Below are 18,400 nucleotides of genomic sequence, written 5' to 3'. Positions count from 1 at the left end.
TTCATAAAGTTATAGTGAGGGTGAAATGAGTGACCACAGGTAAAAACACTGAACCACTGCCTGGCACACAGTAAGCCCTGCATTGGTCTCCCTTTGCCAGTTCTACCAACCACAAAATGTTGGCAAGTCCCAAGAACTCAGTCCTTGGTCCTCTCCTCCTCCTTATCCACAGGCACTTCCTTGACAATCTCATTCATTCTGTGGCTTTAAATACAATCTACATGCCAATGATTCCAAAATTTATATCTCTAGCCGGGAACTCTTCTCCCAATTCCAGACTCATATAACCAACAGTCAATTTGATACTTCTGCTTAGATAGCTAAGTGTTCTCCAACTAAACAAAGCTGATCTTGATTTTCTCCCCGAAACCTGCTCCTCCTCCAAACCATCTCTCCTTATCTCAGTAAAGTGGCAACTGCATCCTTCCTGTTGCCCAGGCCAAAACCCTCAGGGTCATCCTTGACTCCTCCCTGTCTCTCAGACCCATGTCTCATCTGTCAGCAAATTCTATCAGCCACACCTCAAAACCTACCGTGATCCACCATGATCTCCCCACCTCCCTTACCGACCATGGTTGTCCAAGCCACCACCATCTCTTGCCTGGATTACTCTTGCCCCGCTTCTGTCTATTCTGAACACCGTAGCCAGAATCATTCATTAACATTTTAACTCATTCATTCCTTTGTTCCATTCACTTACTGTAATAGCCAAAGTCTTTTAAAAATAAACTGTGAGGCCCCAAGAAATCTGCCACCCCTCCTGTCCCTTGACTCCCACTTCTCCCTGACCTCATCTCCTACCCCTCTTCCCTCCTTGCTGTTCCTTCAACAAGCAGGGCACTCTTCCTTCCTCAGCATGTGTGCCCTTGTCTTGCCCTTCCCAGGGATCGCTTTCCCCTCCAGACCACCTCCCTCACGTCCTGCAGATTTTTATACAAATACCACCTTCTCAGTGGGGCTTTCCTTGGTCAGCCAATGTAAACTTGCAACCCCCAATGCTCCCTATCTCTTTGCCCTGCTTCATTTGTCTCCGTAGTATCCGTCACCATCTAACAAACTACGGTAGCTTACTTCTTGTCTATCTCCCGCATAGAATGTGAGCTCTCTGTGGGCGTGAATCTGTCTTGTTCAGCGCTGTGTCCCCACAGGAAGGCCTTCAAAAAGTATGTGCTGAGTAAATTCACGAGGGAAGGCTTGCACACATGTTACCTCTGATTATTTCAGTGCGTATCGGTGCCATGCCCTACCCTTTGCAAAAATCCCCTTGGGGACCCGAAATTTAAACACAACTGGGAAGAAAAAAATATATCAGCCCAAAGTACAAGTGAATTAATAAAGTTGAGGTGCTAGTTCACAAATATACCTTACCGGGTGCTGGAATGTGGGGCTGTGTCATCAATGTACCTAATTAAGGAACTACTACAACATACGTCTTTCTTGGGCTCAACTTTCAGTCCGCAGCTTGGAGTCAGGAGCGTTGGGTGGAAATCCTACCTAGTCCAAGTTTCCAGCGGCGCGATCCCGGCGCGCTCCGGCCCTCGGCCCTCGGCCCTCGGGGCGGCGGGCGCGCGCGGGGCGGGGTTCCGGGCTGCGGGCCGGAGCGCGCGGGCCCCGCAGCCCAGGCTGCCCTGGCCGTGCTCGGCGCGCTCACTATGGCAGGCCCCGCGCCGGGGCGGAGGCTGTGGCCGCTGGCCGCGCTGGCCCTGGTCCTGGCGCTGGACCCGGAGCTGCCCGCAGTCCAGGCCGGGCAGACGCCGCGCCCCGCCGAGCGAGGCCCCCCAGTGCGGCTCTTCACCGAGGAGGAGCTGGCCCGCTTCGGCGGGGAGGAGGTATGCGGGGAGCGCCGGCCGAGGGACCCGGGGCCCATCCGCCCTCGCGGTAACGGAGGCCGGGACCCGGAGGCCGCCGTAGCCGGAAAAGGCCTCCGGGAAGACGCGGGTCGCGGCGGACGCCCCCTCCCCCCACGGGAGCCCCGGCTCGGAGCTGGGCGCCAGGCCTGCCGGGCCTCCTCTCTCCAGGCCCCGATGGCAGCCCAGGGATAAGGGGGAGTCCTCAGCAATCGGGGCGCCCTGCTTCCCCCTCTCCACCAAGCCAAGACACCCCACCCCGCGCTTCCTCCTCTATTCCTGAGCTGCTCCCTTGAGATGCATTTTGGCTGGTAGTCTGTAAGGAACCTCAGAACTTTTTCGTGTTTCATGTTAGCATCAGCTGGGGGATGTCTTCTCTTTCTGGGGAGTGGCAGGAGACGCAGGGAGGGAAGCAAAGCCTACTCCCTGGGTCAGGCGGTCAATTGGGGCGGGCCCGGGATGGATCGGCTTTCCCTACACTTTGTTTTCCTGCCCCTATGTCCCAGGCCTCCTCTGTAACCCACTCCTCAAACCTGCTTTTAGTGCCTGTGGACTCTGAGCTGAGCAGGAGCTGGGGGAGGTCAGAGGCGGAGATCAGGGGTGAGAGACAGACTCCCCCCAACACACCCACAGTAGTCAGTGTCTGGACACCTCACAATCACTTGTCCACTGAGGTTGCTGTGGCCTAGTGTGGTGGCTGCCTAGTGTGGGAAGCAGATGCTGCACATGAGAAGGGTCACAGGGGGACTGCTATTAGAGCTGGAGTGGGGAGGGAACAATTTGGTGGGGGAAATCATGGCACCACAGCATTTCAGAGTTATGGGAACCAACCTCCTGCTTTCACACATGAGGAAACTGAGGCATGCCACCATTTAATGGTAGACCAAGGAAGGGACCCAATGTTCTCTTGTTAAAGCCCTCTGGCCTTGGCCTGGGTTCCCTACCCCCTGAGTTAACTAGCGTTAGACCAGGTTGGCAAAGGGGACCCAGAAACCAGGCCTTTAGGCAGTGATGCTACTTGGGGATCATTGTAAAGGATGGTTAGAAGCTTGAGTTGCTGAGAACACGGAAGGAGGAATACAGGGATGTGACAGACGTTAAGGGACACTATCTTTTGGGGTGGCAGGAACCAGAGGTACCGGGTCAGGGAATTTGCGCACAAGAGTTAAGTTAGCAGTGTGTTCTCCTTAGAAAGGCCTGCTGGCCTGAGGGGCTCTGGGCTGGTGTCTGGATTTCCAGGGTGTCTCACACTTCCCAAAGGGATAAGGGTGGCTCCGCCTGGGCCCTTTGTACAGGCAGTATGTTTATGTTGAACACTGCCAGGCAGAGAGGGCCTACATGCCCAGGGCCCAGTAAAAACTTTGGACTCTGTGTCTCTCATGAGCTTCCCCGGGCAGAAACATGGCGCACATGTAGCTGCATTTGGTTGCTGGGGGGGCAGCGTGCTCTGTGTGACCCTCACGGGAGGGAGAGAGCATAAGGAAGTCTGCACACGGATTCCTCCAGATCCCTTGTGTCCTTTTCCCTCGTGATTCTGCTGTGTAGCCTCACTACATGGCTGTAATAACTCCTACTGTGAGGATGACCACATGCTGAGTTCTGTGAGCCCTTCTAGGGAATCTCCAAACATGGGGGTGATCTTAAAAACCCCCAGCGCAGAACCCAAGGGAGGAGAGTTCAAAGTGGAGGGTACATGCAGCAACCACGCCAGGGGCTGCGGGATGAGGACTGAGAAAAGATCTTTGGTTTTTTTATGCTGATATCATTGATACTTAATTGAGGGAAGCAGAGAGGAAGCTTAAGATGGAAACAGGGTTAAGGAAAGAATATTTTGGGTATGGGGCCCAGAGGATGTCTGTAGGCTGAGAAAGGAAGAGAGTAAGGGAGGAGGGGGCAGTGGCATTGGTTTATGTGATGATGGGGCCTGGTGAGCAAGTCTAAAATCCCTAGGAGTGGAATTTCTTCTTCCTCAGAGAATCCTCAGTTCTGTTCTTAAGGCCTTTCAACTGATGCAATCAGGCCCACCCAGATTATTCAGGACAATCTGCTTTACATCAAGTTAACTGATTGTCCATGTTAATCACATCTACAAAATACCTTCACAGCAACACCTCTGATAAGTGTTTGGTTGAATAACTGGATACTGTCGCCTATCCAAATTGACACATAAAACTGATCGTCATAATGACTATAATAAGAGTTCCTACTCTGTACAGGGCTTTTGTGAGGGTTAAGTGAGATGCTGACATGCAAAATGCTTAGCATAGACCTGGTGTAATGTTAGCATAGTAAGCCTGAGGAATCTTAGCTGCTATTATTTTTATTAGCTTATTATTAAAGATAGAAGCAAGAGGTGGTCTAACAGGGCCACAACCTTTTTATGCCATTCAGAAATCGAATAAGCTCTAAAAACCAGGGTTTTTTTTTTTTTTTTTTTTTTTTTTTACTAAGTCATTTGACAGCAAAACCTGACCTGATCTGAACTCCTTTGGTGATGGAATTTTGTTGGAGCTGACACAAATCTATTTATAGTCTTCATTTATCCTACTTAGTGTGAATATTCATGTTCATGCTTTACAGTGGAAATATTAGTATAGTTGATTATGGGGTGCTGCCTTGGACCCCCTGTAAGTTTTATGGTATGTGCTCTGTAACAGCTTTCTAAAATCTAACAAATTCTGAATTCGAAACACAGCCGACACCCAAGAGTTTCTGCTACCCTGTTTCCCCAAAAATAAGACCTTGCCAGACAATCAGTTCTAATGCGTCTTTTGGAGCAAAAATTAATATAAGACCCGGTCTTATTTTACTATAATATAAGACCGGGTCTTATAATATAATATAATATAATATAATATAATATAATATAATATAATATAATATAATATAATATAATATAATTCCGGGTCTTATATAAGACCGGGTCTTATATTAATTTTTGCTCCAAAAGACGCATTAGAGCTGATTGTCTGGCTAGGTCTTATTTTCGGGGAAACAGGGTATGGGATTGTGGACCTGTGTAACAAGTCTTTCTGGAACATACAGCAATGAATGTCTTATTTCTACTATACCCTTTCTGGATGAGAGCCAAGGCAGACCCACCCGTCCCAGGCCCACGTTCCACTGTGCTGTTTGTGATGAGAGCTCAGACTCCCATGCATGGAGCTGCATAGTGTCTCCAGTGGAAACTTCAGATTGCAAATCATGAAAGATGGGGATTCTGGCCGCTGTGCCTATCCGAGAGCCATACCGCGTTCTGGATCTACTGCACAAGGCCCTGATCCAGCTTCCTCCTTTGGAGCCTTGTAGGTCCTCAGAGTGATCCACAGCACGGTTCCCGGAATCACTCACACACAGGAGTACGAAAATAGCTATACTGTGCTTCTGGAAAAAATAATCCCTCTTGGAATACCTGCTGAAAATCCAGCCTCCTTGAAATCTGGCCCATCCTCCCAGAATGTGTCTGTGCTCACTCACCAGCTCTCCTTGGCACTCGTGCTAAGGAGGGTCGGGCTACATGTGTTCTCCGCTTTTCTAAAACTTAATGATAGTGAAGGGTAGGAGTATACTTCCTCCAAAAGGATCATTCTGGACAGACGTAAACAATATACAGACAGTGGGGGTGGCCAGATGGCTCAGTTGGTTAGAGTCCGAGCTCTGAGCAGCGGGGTTGCCGGGTTCGATTCCCACATGGGATGGTGGGCTGTGCCCCCTGCAACTAAGATTGAAAGCTGGCGACTGGACTTGGAGCTGAGCTGCGCCCTCCACAACTAGACTGAAGGACAACAACTTGGAGCTGATGGACCCTGGAGAAGCACACTGTTCCCCAATATTCCCAATAAAATTAAAAATAATAATAATAATACACAGACAGTGAAGGTTGTTGGATAGAGGTAGGTGAATAAAGATGTGAAATCACCCTCCCTAATTACACAGTAGGATGGCTTGTAGACATTTTAGCTGTGTAAGGAATATATTTTGCACCCAGTATACACACACAACACTGATACGGAAGTCTTATGAAGTTCCACGAAACAGTGCTTGTTCTGCTATGTGTGATGCACTCTGATGTTTTCTATTTTCTGTTTTATTAACTTTTTTCTATTTCATTTTTTAAAAATCTGTTGGTAAATCACAAAATTGATTTCATGATCCACTGGTAGGTTACCAATGCCAACTGCAGTTAGAAAAATATGCCAAGAAATGGAAATAACTGAAATGTCCTTCGATAGATGAATGGATAAAGAAGTTGTGGTATATATACACAGTGGAATACTGTGGAATATTCGGCAGTAAGAAAAGATGAAATAGGACCATTAGTGACAACATGGATGTATTTTGAGATTATAATGCTAATCGAAATAAGTCAGACAGAAAAAGTAGAGAACCATATGATTTCACTGACGTGTGGTATATAAACCGAAAACAACAAAAGAACAAGACAAACAACTGGAAAAACAAAAACTCATAGATATAGACAAGAGTTTAGGGGTTACCAGATGGTAAGGGGGGAGCGGGGCTCTAGAAGAGGGTAAACAGGGTCTAATATATGATGATGGAAAGAGAACTGACTCTGGGTGGTGAAACATACAATGTGAGATACAGATAACGTATTACAGAATTGTACACCTAAAATGTATGTAACTTTACTAAAAATTGTCGCCCCAATAAACTTTAAAGAAAAAAGAAAGAAAGACAAATATGACCCTTGGAGGGCCCAGTTAGTTCTGCAGAGCATCCACGGCAGTTTCCTTCTTTTCCAAGAAGAGTCACCAGTGAGGAACTTCTCTGTTCTGTCCCTGGCCCCTGGTACAGGGTCTGAGGGCCTGAGGCTCGGGGGTGCCCATAGATGGCTGGGCCCCGCCTTTCTGCCTACACCGGGCTCCAGGGCTCTCTCTCCCAGCTGTGAAAAAAGCCCTCCTTCCTCTGCCCCGCTGCTCTTGTACCCCCTTGTCACGGCAGCGTGCGTGACACTCTCCACTGGCCCTGCTTCACCACAGTCAGGGAGGAAGCCCAGATGGTGAGCAAGCCCAAGACCCAGAGGAAAGATAAACACTCAGTCTCGTTTCTGCAGGCAGTTCCCTCATTCCCTTGCACCCACTTCCTGTGTCTTTCCTCATGGTTCTGGGTCTTTTGGTTGAGTTTCCCAGGATACACTCACCCTACCCGGGTCACAGGCAAGTGCTCTGTTCTCGTGCTGTGGGGGCCTGGGGGGAGTTGGGGGGGAGGACAGGCCAGAGAGTGGGCTGAGTCTTGGGTTCCAAGGCTCCAGGTTCCAGAACCTGCCCTCCTTCTAATTCGCTCAGTGACTCTGGGCAAGTTTCATAATCTCCCCGGGCCTGGAAAGCTGCATCTGCAAAATGAAGGTGGTAGATAGATTATCTTCAAGGCCCCTTCTAGTTTTAACTTAAAATTCCTCCAGAGTCCTTATCTGTCATTTGGGAATTACATTTCTTTCTATCTTTCCTTTAGGAAAATCTACTTCTACTTGGTTATCTGATTCCTCTTTGATTTTATAATTGTCAAAACCTAGAGAAGGAAAAGGGAAACTAACATTTATTTCCCTATACTGCTGAGTGCTTTATATCTCTTGCCTTGGTTGAGAGATATTACAGAGGAGAAAACTGAGGCACAGAGAAGTTAAATAATTTGCCCAAGGCAACACAGCTCGTAAGTGATGGCTCAAAAACCCAGACCTGTTTGACTTGAAAGCTTATGCTAGGACCACAACAACATGGTGACTCCTCCTTTGGGCTCTTGGAAAAATACAGACCTCTGGCTCTTATTCTGCTGTGGGGACAAAAAGGACACCTGATGTGTCCTTCCAAGTGGATGAGGGGATGGGGGACTATGGTGTGAAGTTGATGCTGAGCATGTGTGTCTGCATCGTGTCTCCGTGGACATAGCTGTTTGTATTCCAGAGTCTGCATTTATGCTCCCAAGGCTTCCACCCACCACCTGTCTTCTCGGGGTCCTGAGAACCCATGCTTGCTGGCTCTGCTTTCAGGGGACAGTCTTCTCCACATGATAAGAACTCAGCCCCCGGAGCACACGTGGTGTGAAATCGATAGGCCATTTCTCTGAAATGTCTGTGGAACAGGAATGCCTCCAAAGATGCTCAACGTTCCTTCCCCTGCCTTTGCTACGACTTCCTCTTCGCACTTACACCTCCAGGGTGTAGTTTCATGAGGAGATAAATACTTAACTGTGGAAGAAATGGAGAGTGCTACTGATAAGAAGCATGTTTTTATGTCTTATGTACGTGAACGTCATGTTTATATGCCTCTCTGCATACAGAAAAGAAATAAATATCAAAGAAAAAGCAACAGAACGGAAACTATGACGAAATGCCATGAGTAGAATTATAACTGTAGTATATTTTTAATTGATATAAATACATAACGCCACTTGGTAAACCATCCAAGTTGAGGAACAAATAATCACAGTGAAGGAAAGGCAGTAAATCAACCTGAAGGAAAATGCAGTCTGCTGGCTGGTTAAGTCACGTCAGGTGAAATAAGATGAGGGGGTCAAGTGTCCACAGAGATGACGAAGTGCTCAGGACTAACTAACTATCTGAAGGAGTTCATTAGGGAATACTAACAACTAGCCATTTACAGTAGTACCTCGGTTTTCAAACATCTCCGTTGATGAACGTTTCGGTTTACGAACGCCCTAAAGCCAGAAGTAAATACCTCGGTTTTCGAACATGCCTCGGAAGTCGAACATGTCAGGGGGCTTCCGTTGAGTGCAAGATCCTGAGGCCTAGCTGTTGGCTGTTTTTGAATGTTTCAGGACTCGATGGGTCTTCCGGAACAGATTATGTTCGAAAACCGAGGTACCACTGTACTGGGCTTCTATGCTATACGTGCTGCGTGCTCACGTACACTATTGCCTTCAGTGTTCCTACCAGGTAGGTAGGTGTTATCCCCACATAACGGTTAGAGAAACCAAGGCCTAAGAAGTTATGTGACAGTGAGATACTTTGGTCTCGTTTGGCTTCTTTGGTCTCGTTGCTTAACTCTCGGAGCCCCAGTTCCTCTGTCTGTTAAATGTGGTCATGAAAACACTGACCTTCAAGCTCTACGAGGCCAAGAACCCTAAGGCTCACCCCAGAGAAGGTCAAGTAGCATATTCTTGGAGATCCTGAAATTCTACTACACCCAGCTGCTCTTCCCACCCTCAACCGGGCCTGTGAGCCACCTGGCTGGTGTTCCTGTACCTCCACCCCCCACCTCGACAGGGCTGAGACAAAGGAAAGCGGGTCCCGGGTGTCCTAGAACTGTACCAGTCACCCCAAACCGAGCCTGACTTGTTGGAAGTTAGAAAATCCACGCCGTTTGCTCTTGTGTTATTCTTTGGGGAGGAAATGAGGGTAACCTTGTATACCCACGAATAAGGCAAACAATAACCTTTTGTTAGAACGGGGGAAACAGCATTACTTATATTTTTCTAGCACTATAAATTCTCTTTTAAAGGACAAACAGGTAAAATATAAAAAGTGGTTATGTTCATATACGTTTGCCCAGGAATTCCACATATTGAAATAGGCCTCAAAGATATAACTCATCAAATTTAGAAAGTAACTTGTAGAAAGATATGCATAATGCTGCCGTTTATAGTTGTAAGGAACTGGAAACAAGCCAAATAAATACCCAAAACAGAAGAAGACCTAAACAAATGGGCACACAGTGTCACTAATCCATAGCTGTTTAACTGACAGCCATTTTGGTTATTTCAATACATGGAAATGTTTATATGAAGTAATGGTACCTATCAGAAGCAAAATATAAAATAGATCATTTATGTCGATTACATCCATGTGTGCACATTGACGAAGATGAAAGAAAATTTGGGATGATTTAAATAATTCATCATTTAATATTCTTCTGAATTTTTATCTGTGTAGAGTTGCTGCAGTTTTTGATTTTTTTTTAAAAAGTAAGGTATTGGCCATTGGCTCGTTGTGATACTTTGTAACTTTTTCAAGTTTTTGTAAGTGCTCATGACACTGCAGGTAGGGCAAGCTCTCTGCGGACAGGTGTACGGAAGGCTGCTTTGTGACTTTACCCACTGCTCTCTGCACAGCCTATGGTGGGAAGAGGTTTTCCTAACTCGAGCTGGAAGAGCTGGCCTCTTTGCCTCTTCCTCACAGCTTCTTTTCCTGCTTCCTAGGAAGATCAGCCCATCTACATGGCGGTGAAGGGAGTGGTGTTTGATGTCACTTCTGGAAAGGGTAAGTGGCTTGGCTTTATGAATCCTTATTTCTGGGGAGCTGGGCAGCCACTGGAGTGGTGAGGAAAGGGAGGGGACACCGGGCAAGTCCTTTTCCCCCAGATGGGGTTAACAATCTTTGTCAGTATTGTACCTCATTATTTTTTCTAATAACATCATGCTTCTGCTTCCGAGCCTTCACGGCTCCCCATTGGCTATTGACTCAAATCCAAAGTTGATGATTTATCCTAGTTGAAGCAGTGAGAGGAAAAGTATTATTTCCTGGGATCATAGAACATATTAATGCCATTTCATGGCTTCCCTACTGGTAACTACGGATGACATCATGGAGGTAGTTCGTCATGGTTCATTGTTTATCTGATACCAAACAAAAGATGTTCGAACAGAAATAGACTTGGCTTCCACCAGTGTTTAAGAAGACTGAACATTTTTCTTGTTTGCATTTCAAATATTTTTAAGAGATTATTTTCGTTCCATGTTTTTTTAAACAATCACCTCTCAGCCAAGCGTGTGCAACTTATTCCATATTTTGAATTAGAGGAGCCCCAACTGGTGGCTGGGGTGGCTTATTGGACTTCACGTCTTCACTACTTTCCCTCTCCTTGGGCCTGGAGCCTTTTTAGGATGGGTTGGGTCTCAGAAGCTGCCCTCCCTGTCGTGTACAGTCTCCTGGCTGCTCTGCGTGCACACCCACACTCATCCCCTTCCTTCCTCCCCACTACAGAGTTTTATGGACGTGGAGCCCCCTACAATGCCTTGACCGGGAAGGACTCCACCAGAGGGGTCGCCAAGATGTCCCTGGATCCTGCAGACCTCACCCATGACACTGTGAGCCAGATGATGAGCTTTTGTCAAAACGTCCCACCCCCTCAGCCATTGCCTTTTTTTTTTTTTTTTTTCACCTCTGGGCCATGGCCAAGCTTCCTAACTAGCCTATTTACACATGGCAGCCAACTATTTTCTTGAAATAGATCTCCTACTGTACCACTCCCACTCAGAAACCTGCCATGGCTCCCCTTGCCTACAGAGTCAAGTCCAAACTCTTGTGAACTTGTGATCAAACTCAGTGAGCTTCACAGTTTGGCCGCAACCTACCTTGGCAGCTCTACCCCTCTTACAGTCTGCACCCACCACCCCCGCCAACTCTTACAGATTTGCGGTTAGTGTCTGAGACCCAGGCCCCAGGCCCCTCTTGGTAGCTCAGGGGATGAATGGGTTGAGAGCAGACTCTCCCCCATGCTCATGTGTCCATGCAGGAGAAAATAGCATTAACTAAAACCATTTCAGGGTCTATGTAATCCCGACAGGAAGGCTGGCATTCACCCCAGCTGTGCTCAGATGAGTCAAACTCTTAAGCTGTAACATTGCAGAAACAAGTTAAGAAATTAAGGCGGGGGAAGGCTGTATAAATCTGTAATGGGAGGAGTGGAGAGAACAGTGGCATTAATGAGCGCATCCGGTGCCAGGCGGAGTGCCCTCTGGAGTCTTGATTTCCTACATCCGTCAAACAGCAAAACGTGAGGAAACCATTGCACCTTCACACGTTAACACCCCCCTCGCCCCCCGCCCACGTCTCCCCAACAGGGTTGTCTCTTTAATAGTCAATTATCCATGATTAGGTTTGGGTATTGTTTTCTCTTGCACTAGGGTTGTGGGGAGAGTAAGGTGGGGATGGTAAGCCAGAGCCAAGTACGATTCAGTCATGTCCACCTCCCGCGTTTCTTGGGCTTTTCTCCCCAAGACCGGCCTCACGGCGGAGGAGCTGAAAGCCCTGGATGACGTCTTCACCACAGTGTACAAGGCCAAGTATCCCATCGTCGGCTACACGGCCCGAAGGATTCTCAACGAGGACGGCAGCCCCAACCTAGACTTCAAGCCTGAAGACCAGCCCCATTTTGACATAAAGGACGAGTTCTGATGTCCCACCTGCAGGAGTGGGTTCTGGGGAGGGTGAGACCTCACGCGCGAAGTCGCCTGCGCGATAGGCTACCCGGGCCCCTGGGCTCGCCGATCTGAATAAAGCCGACGTTTAGCCCTGACCGCTGAAGACCTTTCATTGTCCTTGGTCAAGTGTTCTGTCCACCAGGGCATCCTGCCCACACCCCAGCCCGCGTGTTACCAACAGCCGAAGGGGGAAGCCTCCTAGGAGTCGACACTGGCTCTCTGGGTGGGGAGTTATGAGTATCCTGTATTTCTCCCTTATGTTTTCTGTACTTGCCAAATTTCCTACTGTGACCATGTTTGCTTTAGAATAAGCACAAAAATAAACTTATTTTCACAAAAGGAGAATCCTTCCATGTATACCCACTCCTTGGAGCCTCATCAGCACCGCTTGTAAGGGGCGGCCTGTGCTACCCTTCTGGCGTCCTGCTGTCTCCTGTGCCTGTCGGAGGCCGGGCAGCAGGGGGCGCCCTGGAGCTGTGGCAGAGATGGGGAGGCTTAGGAGCAGGGGCGCAGAAAGGGGAAGGGAGATGTTACAGGGACTGGCTTTACCCCACGACCGGGAGAGAGTGACTGTGTGAACTGGCCTGGCCTGGAGGGCACCCCAAGGATGGCGAACGACACCCAGCACGCTGGACTCAGGTCACATTTTATACGGACATCCCTTTTGAGGGGATTTTTCCCTCTAAGGGACAATTGGCAATATCTGAGGATATTTTTTCATTGTAATCCTACAACTGTAGGATGCTACTGGTATCTAGTGTCCAGGGACGTTGTTAAACATCCTACAACACACGGGACAGCCCCCACCACAAAGAATTGTCTGGTCCAAAGCGTCAACGGTGCTGAGGTTGAGAAACCCTGAATTAGACTCCTCTTGGAGATTTTACAGTGGAGATGAATTTCTTTGACATAAAACTTTGTCTTTTATTGAAATAAATAGCAACCACCCCCCAGAGAGAATTTGTACACTAAGCAGCAGAATCTCCTAGGGTGACTTCAGAATGCTGATTCCTGCGTCCCAGGTATTTCCAGACCATGGCCTGGGAACTGCATTTTTAATGAGCTCCCAGGAGCTTGTGATACAGATGGGCCCAGATGTACTTGGAGAAATGCCACCTTACGCCTTACCCCTCACCTTAGGGAGAGCTTTCTGATGACCAGAGGTCACCTGCATTTTACTCTTTTGTGTGTCCAGACCATGGAGTCTAATCGTGAACCCTCGAGTCCCACGCAAGAGGCTGGGAGTCTGATGATCATCCAAGAGTAATGGGCCTCGGGCTTATCAGACAGGACGCTGGCCTGGGATTCAGGAAGTTCATGAGGCCGAGGTGGTCTGTGCTGGGACATTTTACCCCCAAATGAATGATGCACAAATGGTTATAAGTACTCAGAACACCCGAGAGATGACGTCTTTTACTTATGTGCCACTTACTTCCTGCATCAGCAAGTAATGGATGGACCAGGATTTCACTCCTTAGAGTCCCATCTCTGCAGGGTGGGCAAGGTCCCCAAATTCAGGTCCTGGCAACTTTCCAGCACCACTGTTTCCCCACTCCCCCCTCCTCCCCTTTCTCCCATCAAAGCAGTTTTCCCTCTGGGCCTCAGACTCTCCACTCCCCTCCCCAAAAGCCCACAATTCTGCCCTGCACTACAAAGGCCACCTCCTATACCCCAGAAAGAGTCTTTTCTGAATCAGAATCTCATTTGGAGATTCCAGGTCAGCCTTTGCCAGAACAGCACACAAAAACCTGGGCAGCCTGAACAGGCTCCACACAGAGTGGGTACAGCTCAGGGCAGGGGGACACAGGCTGGCCTTGGGACTTGCCTCATTGTGCACCTGAGATGCAGGACCCAAAAATGAAACACACAGAACCCTGGAGTCCAAAGCCTGCGGCCCTCTTGCCCTATTCCCTTGTCTGCTTGGCATGTTCTCTTTGCTTTATAGGCTTATATATATCCTCTTTACGAGACAGCCTAGATACACCTCTGCCAGGAAGCCTTTCCATCCTCTGGGGTCCCCTGTTGCTTAGCACTCACCTGCTTTGCTGTAATTGCCTATTTATGATCCTATCTTCTCCAAACAGGAAAGCCTTGAAGGCCCAGCTCAGACACTCATCTAGGGAGGCCAACCTTTCCAAACTTTCTGGGTTTTGCACTGAAAGTCCTGCATCCCAGGAAATCCCTCAGTCCTGAGCGAACCTGAGGGATTGAACTACACCAGCCACTGAGGCAAGGCCACCTCCCAGCATGGGGGCTGCAGGCAGAGGGAAGGCCATGTGCCACCTTGGAATAAAATAGGAAGAAAGCCGCTATGATTCCCTATGATTCTTTACCCAGGAGGAGAGAAGCGTGAAGAAGAGTGGAAGCACCCAACCCCCACACAAGTTCACGTTCAACCTTTCCCAGGGGTAGGAAGCTCAATGCCTGATCTACAGTAGGTGCTCAGGGCACTGGAGTGTTGTTGATACTGGTGCAATTTGTGAAGTCCTTCCTGCGAGGTGCGGCCCCTCCAGTCTCTCTTAGGGGAAGCAGAGTGCCTCCTGCTTCAAGTTCCTTGCACCCCAGGGTGCTGATCACTACCCTTCTTTCTTTGCTCCCGAAGCTTGCAACTGCACAGTGCCTTCCCCTGCAGGTGTCACAGAGCCAGCTCCCTGCCATCACAGGGAAGAAGAGGCTTAATGGCAGGAAACAAGGCCAGGAGCACAGAGCCCGGTCCCTATCTGGAGGATAAGGATTGTATGTCCCCGAGAGCTGAGAGATGGAGCCGACTGGCTGCAGAAGGGCACGCAGAGGGGGCTGACCAGCAACCCCGGTCCTAGAGGTGAGGTCATCAAAGGCATTTGGCCCAGGTCCCAGCCTGATCCCGGACAGAAGCCCCCAGACTCAGACACCTCATGTCCTTCTTCAGGCACCTGTTGCAGGGGATCTCTTCCACTTCCTTAGCTTCCAGGAGAATAAATAAGGGTCTGAATAGAGCAGCCTCATCCCCTGCATTGGCTGCCTTCAAACGGCTGCTTCTCAAAGCCCCAGTCTCCAAAAAGCATGGCCTGCCAGGGCTTTGTCGGCTCCTGAGATGCTTGGCATTCGGCCAAAGCTGGACATGCATGCTTAGAGCCCAGTCCCTGCAAGGCAGTGGGTGCCTGACCCCAGGCTCTCCCCAGGGAGCTCTGTGATCACCAGAGATCACCTGCAGGGCCCAGAGAATGCAGCTGGCCCTGCTCTGAAGGACGGTTGCTTCCAGGGTATAAAGCCCTTGCTCAACGAGGTCTGAAACTACACAAGCTTTTCCACTGCGTGGGGAAACTGACCAACCAGGCAGAGGTTGGCCCTGCAGGACACCAAATCACCAAATGTATTCATTGCCTGGAGAATTATTTAATACACAATGCGCTGCTCATCTTTTACGCTTCATCCCACAGCCTGTCAGCCCAGCACATGTGGTGCAATGTCGGCCACATTCAGCTTTCTTCCCTGGGCTCCTCTGCCAAGTAGCTGCTCTAAGCCATTCTGGGGCATTCCCATTCGACGGAGATAACATCCCAGGACCAGCCTTCTCCAACAGGGGCTGGAGCTAGCAGCCCAACCCCACAACCTGAGGCTCATTCTACAGGTTCCTGAGGCTCTCAGGTGATGCTGAGCCCCAGCTGCACACAGTGGTAACCAGCTCAATAAGACCTCCTTCTCAGTTTGTTTGTCCCAGTCCCCTATAGCTGACCCCATGCATCACTTCCCAATGTGTGTCCCTGCGCACGAGCCCCTACCCCAGCCTCTGCTTTGGGGAAAACCCAGGTAAAGACACAAGTTTACTTCCTCAGTAACTAGACTCAGTAACTGTGAGCAGTAACCCAGCTCTCCTGGTGGAATCTCCCTCCTACAGCTCAGACTCCCCAGTTTCCCAGATGTTCTGAAGAGTCTCCTGGAGTCCCAAGGGCAATGGGGAAACCTGCCCCTCTCCTCCTAGGGCACTGCCAGCGTCCTGATACCACATGTGCCTGAGTGTACCCACTGTGCTGCAGCTTGTCCCACCCCCAACTCCACCTGATGGTTTGGGTCCCTGCCCAGCGATCACTTCCCCGGGGGGCGGGGGGGGCCCTATCCCATACTCCAGAAGGTAAGTGACTTCAGTTCCAGAACATGCCTTACTCACAGTCCCCCAGGGCCCTTGCACGTGCTGTTCCCTCTGCCTGCAATGCTCTTCCTCCTTGCCCACACCACCTGTAAAACCTTATCTTGGCGTAGATATCATCTCACCAAGGAAGCTTTCCTGGACTCCTCCCTGCCAAGATGGTACCCAGCACCCCTCTGTGGCAGCACCAATCCCACTGCCCTGTAATGATACTTTAATTTGCCCGTCTTCCCACCAGGCTGGGATGCACTTGCCCTGTTCTCAGCTGTCTCTCCACCATCTGGCACGATGCCCAGCACCTCCTGGTTTGATAAAATGAAGGAATGGGTGAGTGAAAGGATTGGTGCTCCCATACCCAAGTCACCTCTCTCCTTGGCGGCCTCCACCCAGTCTACACTCAGGGATGTAAGTCTGAATTCCAGGCCCCATTCTGGGGCATCACAGCAGCTCCCACCCTCTGGCCAATGTCTCCAGCTGAGCCCACTGGGCATCGCTTTCAGGCTCATTCCCAGGCTGACCATACCTGGGCCTTTCTGCAGCCTTGTCATGTGGGGAACGTATAAAAGTAGTAAGTGGTTCCCCTGGCAACCACCACACCAGATGGTAACCAGCATGGACAGTCTCGGAAAGCCTTCAGGCTGGGGGGAAAGGAAACCCTGCCCCAGCTGGGCCGGGCAGGGGCTCACTGAAATGCCTCTCCTCTCATGGCTTCCTGGGGACCAACTACTCTGAAGCCGGCGCAGACTATTCATCCCTGTCAGTCCCTGCATTGCTACTTCTGTCCCCACCCTGTGGGGCCACCAAGGTCCTCCTCTGGCTGCCCTGTCCTGTCCAGTGCGTCATTTCAGAGGCTGCCAGCCAGGGACAGCCTTGATGCCAGAGGCCTATTATCGGTGTGCCATTGTCCTGAGCCTGTCCCAGGCCTCAGCTGGACTGTCTGGGTCTCTGCCCAGGTCTTCAGTGCCCCTGGCTCTGGACTCTCCCCTCTCCTCCAGCCAGGCCCACAGCCTTGCTCTTGCCAACCCGCCCCCATGGCTCAGTCTAGAGCCTGCCTGAGAACCTGCTCTTGTCACTCATCCCTCTAGGATGAGTAGAGGGTTGGAGACTCCCATAGATGGAGGTTCTGGAGGCCTCTGGCGTGTGGCAGTCCCAACAGAGGGTGCTGGGAGAGGAGAACTGAAAAGCATTGCCAAAGGGAGAAGCCACAGTGAGCTGCAGAGCGTCTGAGGAAAGCCGGGCTCTCATAGAACCAAGAAGGGAAAAACCAGCAGCCGAGAGGCAAAGGTTGGAGGCAGAGACTGAAGTGTGACCCTCAGGTGTCAGAGAGTGGAAGCCCCAGGTCTCCAGAGGGTGGTTGGTGAGTGTGGCCCTATTTGGAGCTGGCCTGGTCACTGCTACTCTTGCTGGCTTCTGTTTGTGAGTGAGACTTCCGCTTCCTTCTCATCCCCCACCTCCTCTTGGACTGAGTTTGCCGTGGGCACTTCCGCAGGCAAGCCCACCCTGCACTCACCGCTGCCAGCTGAGCCCTGCTTCCTGCCTCCTCTCCCCACTCTTCCCGTTAGAAGGTGTTGCTGAGGCCCAGTGGGCCTCTTGTCTACGTCCACTGCTGTGTCGACGACGATTGTGATCGTGGCACTTCATTGAGCTGGGCATGAGCCACGTGCGGGCACTCGATATTTTCTCCTTCATCTCATCCTCTGTAAGGAGGTGCTAACATTTTACAGATGACAGACTGGGTCTCCGGAAGGATTAGTAACGTGCCAGGGAGACCACACCTCTGACAATGAACAGGTCCTAGATCTGGAATCCTGCGTTCTTTCCGCTCGGCCTCATACCCAAAGATCCAGCCTGCTAGGGGAGGCCCACCCCAGGGCAAGTGGAATTAGGACGCAGCATGCTGGGCTGGTGGCAGAGACTCTCGAATCCTTGAAGTTCTCCTGAAAGAGACTCTTTCAGCCTAAGAACATGTAATGCAGGTTCAGGGTCTCATAGCATCAGCCAGAGGGAGGCAGTGTGATCCAGACCCATCTGTGTGAGTTCACAGCCTGATGGTGGCAGCTGCAAAACACCCCAAAGACAGGAGAGGCGAAGGATGGCCGCGGGGCCAGTGAGGCCCACCTGGACGACAGCTGCCAGTGGCTAGGGGTGGCTTCGGCCCATCTCCCCCAAGGTCCTGGTACTGGTGCTGAGGGCCCAGAGGTAAGGATTTGACCTCAGCGTTGAGCAGTCTCTCACTACCTGGACCCCT

At 50.2% G+C, this 18,400-nt stretch overlaps 1 protein-coding gene across 1 annotated transcript; it reads left to right on the top strand.

Moving 5' to 3' along the window:
• The first annotated feature begins 1,581 nt into the window (after positions 1–1,581).
• On the top strand, positions 1,582–12,120 carry NENF (neudesin neurotrophic factor). The gene is made up of 4 exons (XM_033094070.1): positions 1,582–1,829; positions 10,023–10,083; positions 10,807–10,910; positions 11,824–12,120. The coding sequence occupies exons 1-4, from the start codon at positions 1,653–1,655 to the stop codon at positions 11,998–12,000; spliced, it is 519 nt and encodes a 172-aa protein (XP_032949961.1). The 5' UTR covers positions 1,582–1,652; the 3' UTR covers positions 12,001–12,120.
• The last annotated feature ends 6,280 nt before the right edge of the window (positions 12,121–18,400 follow it).

This window comes from Rhinolophus ferrumequinum, chromosome 22 (genome assembly GCF_004115265.2).
Source record: "Rhinolophus ferrumequinum isolate MPI-CBG mRhiFer1 chromosome 22, mRhiFer1_v1.p, whole genome shotgun sequence".
In the NCBI taxonomy this organism is placed as follows: Eukaryota; Metazoa; Chordata; class Mammalia; order Chiroptera; family Rhinolophidae; genus Rhinolophus; species Rhinolophus ferrumequinum.
Note: the sequence above shows the minus strand (reverse complement) of the source record. Positions and strands in the feature narration are given on the sequence as shown.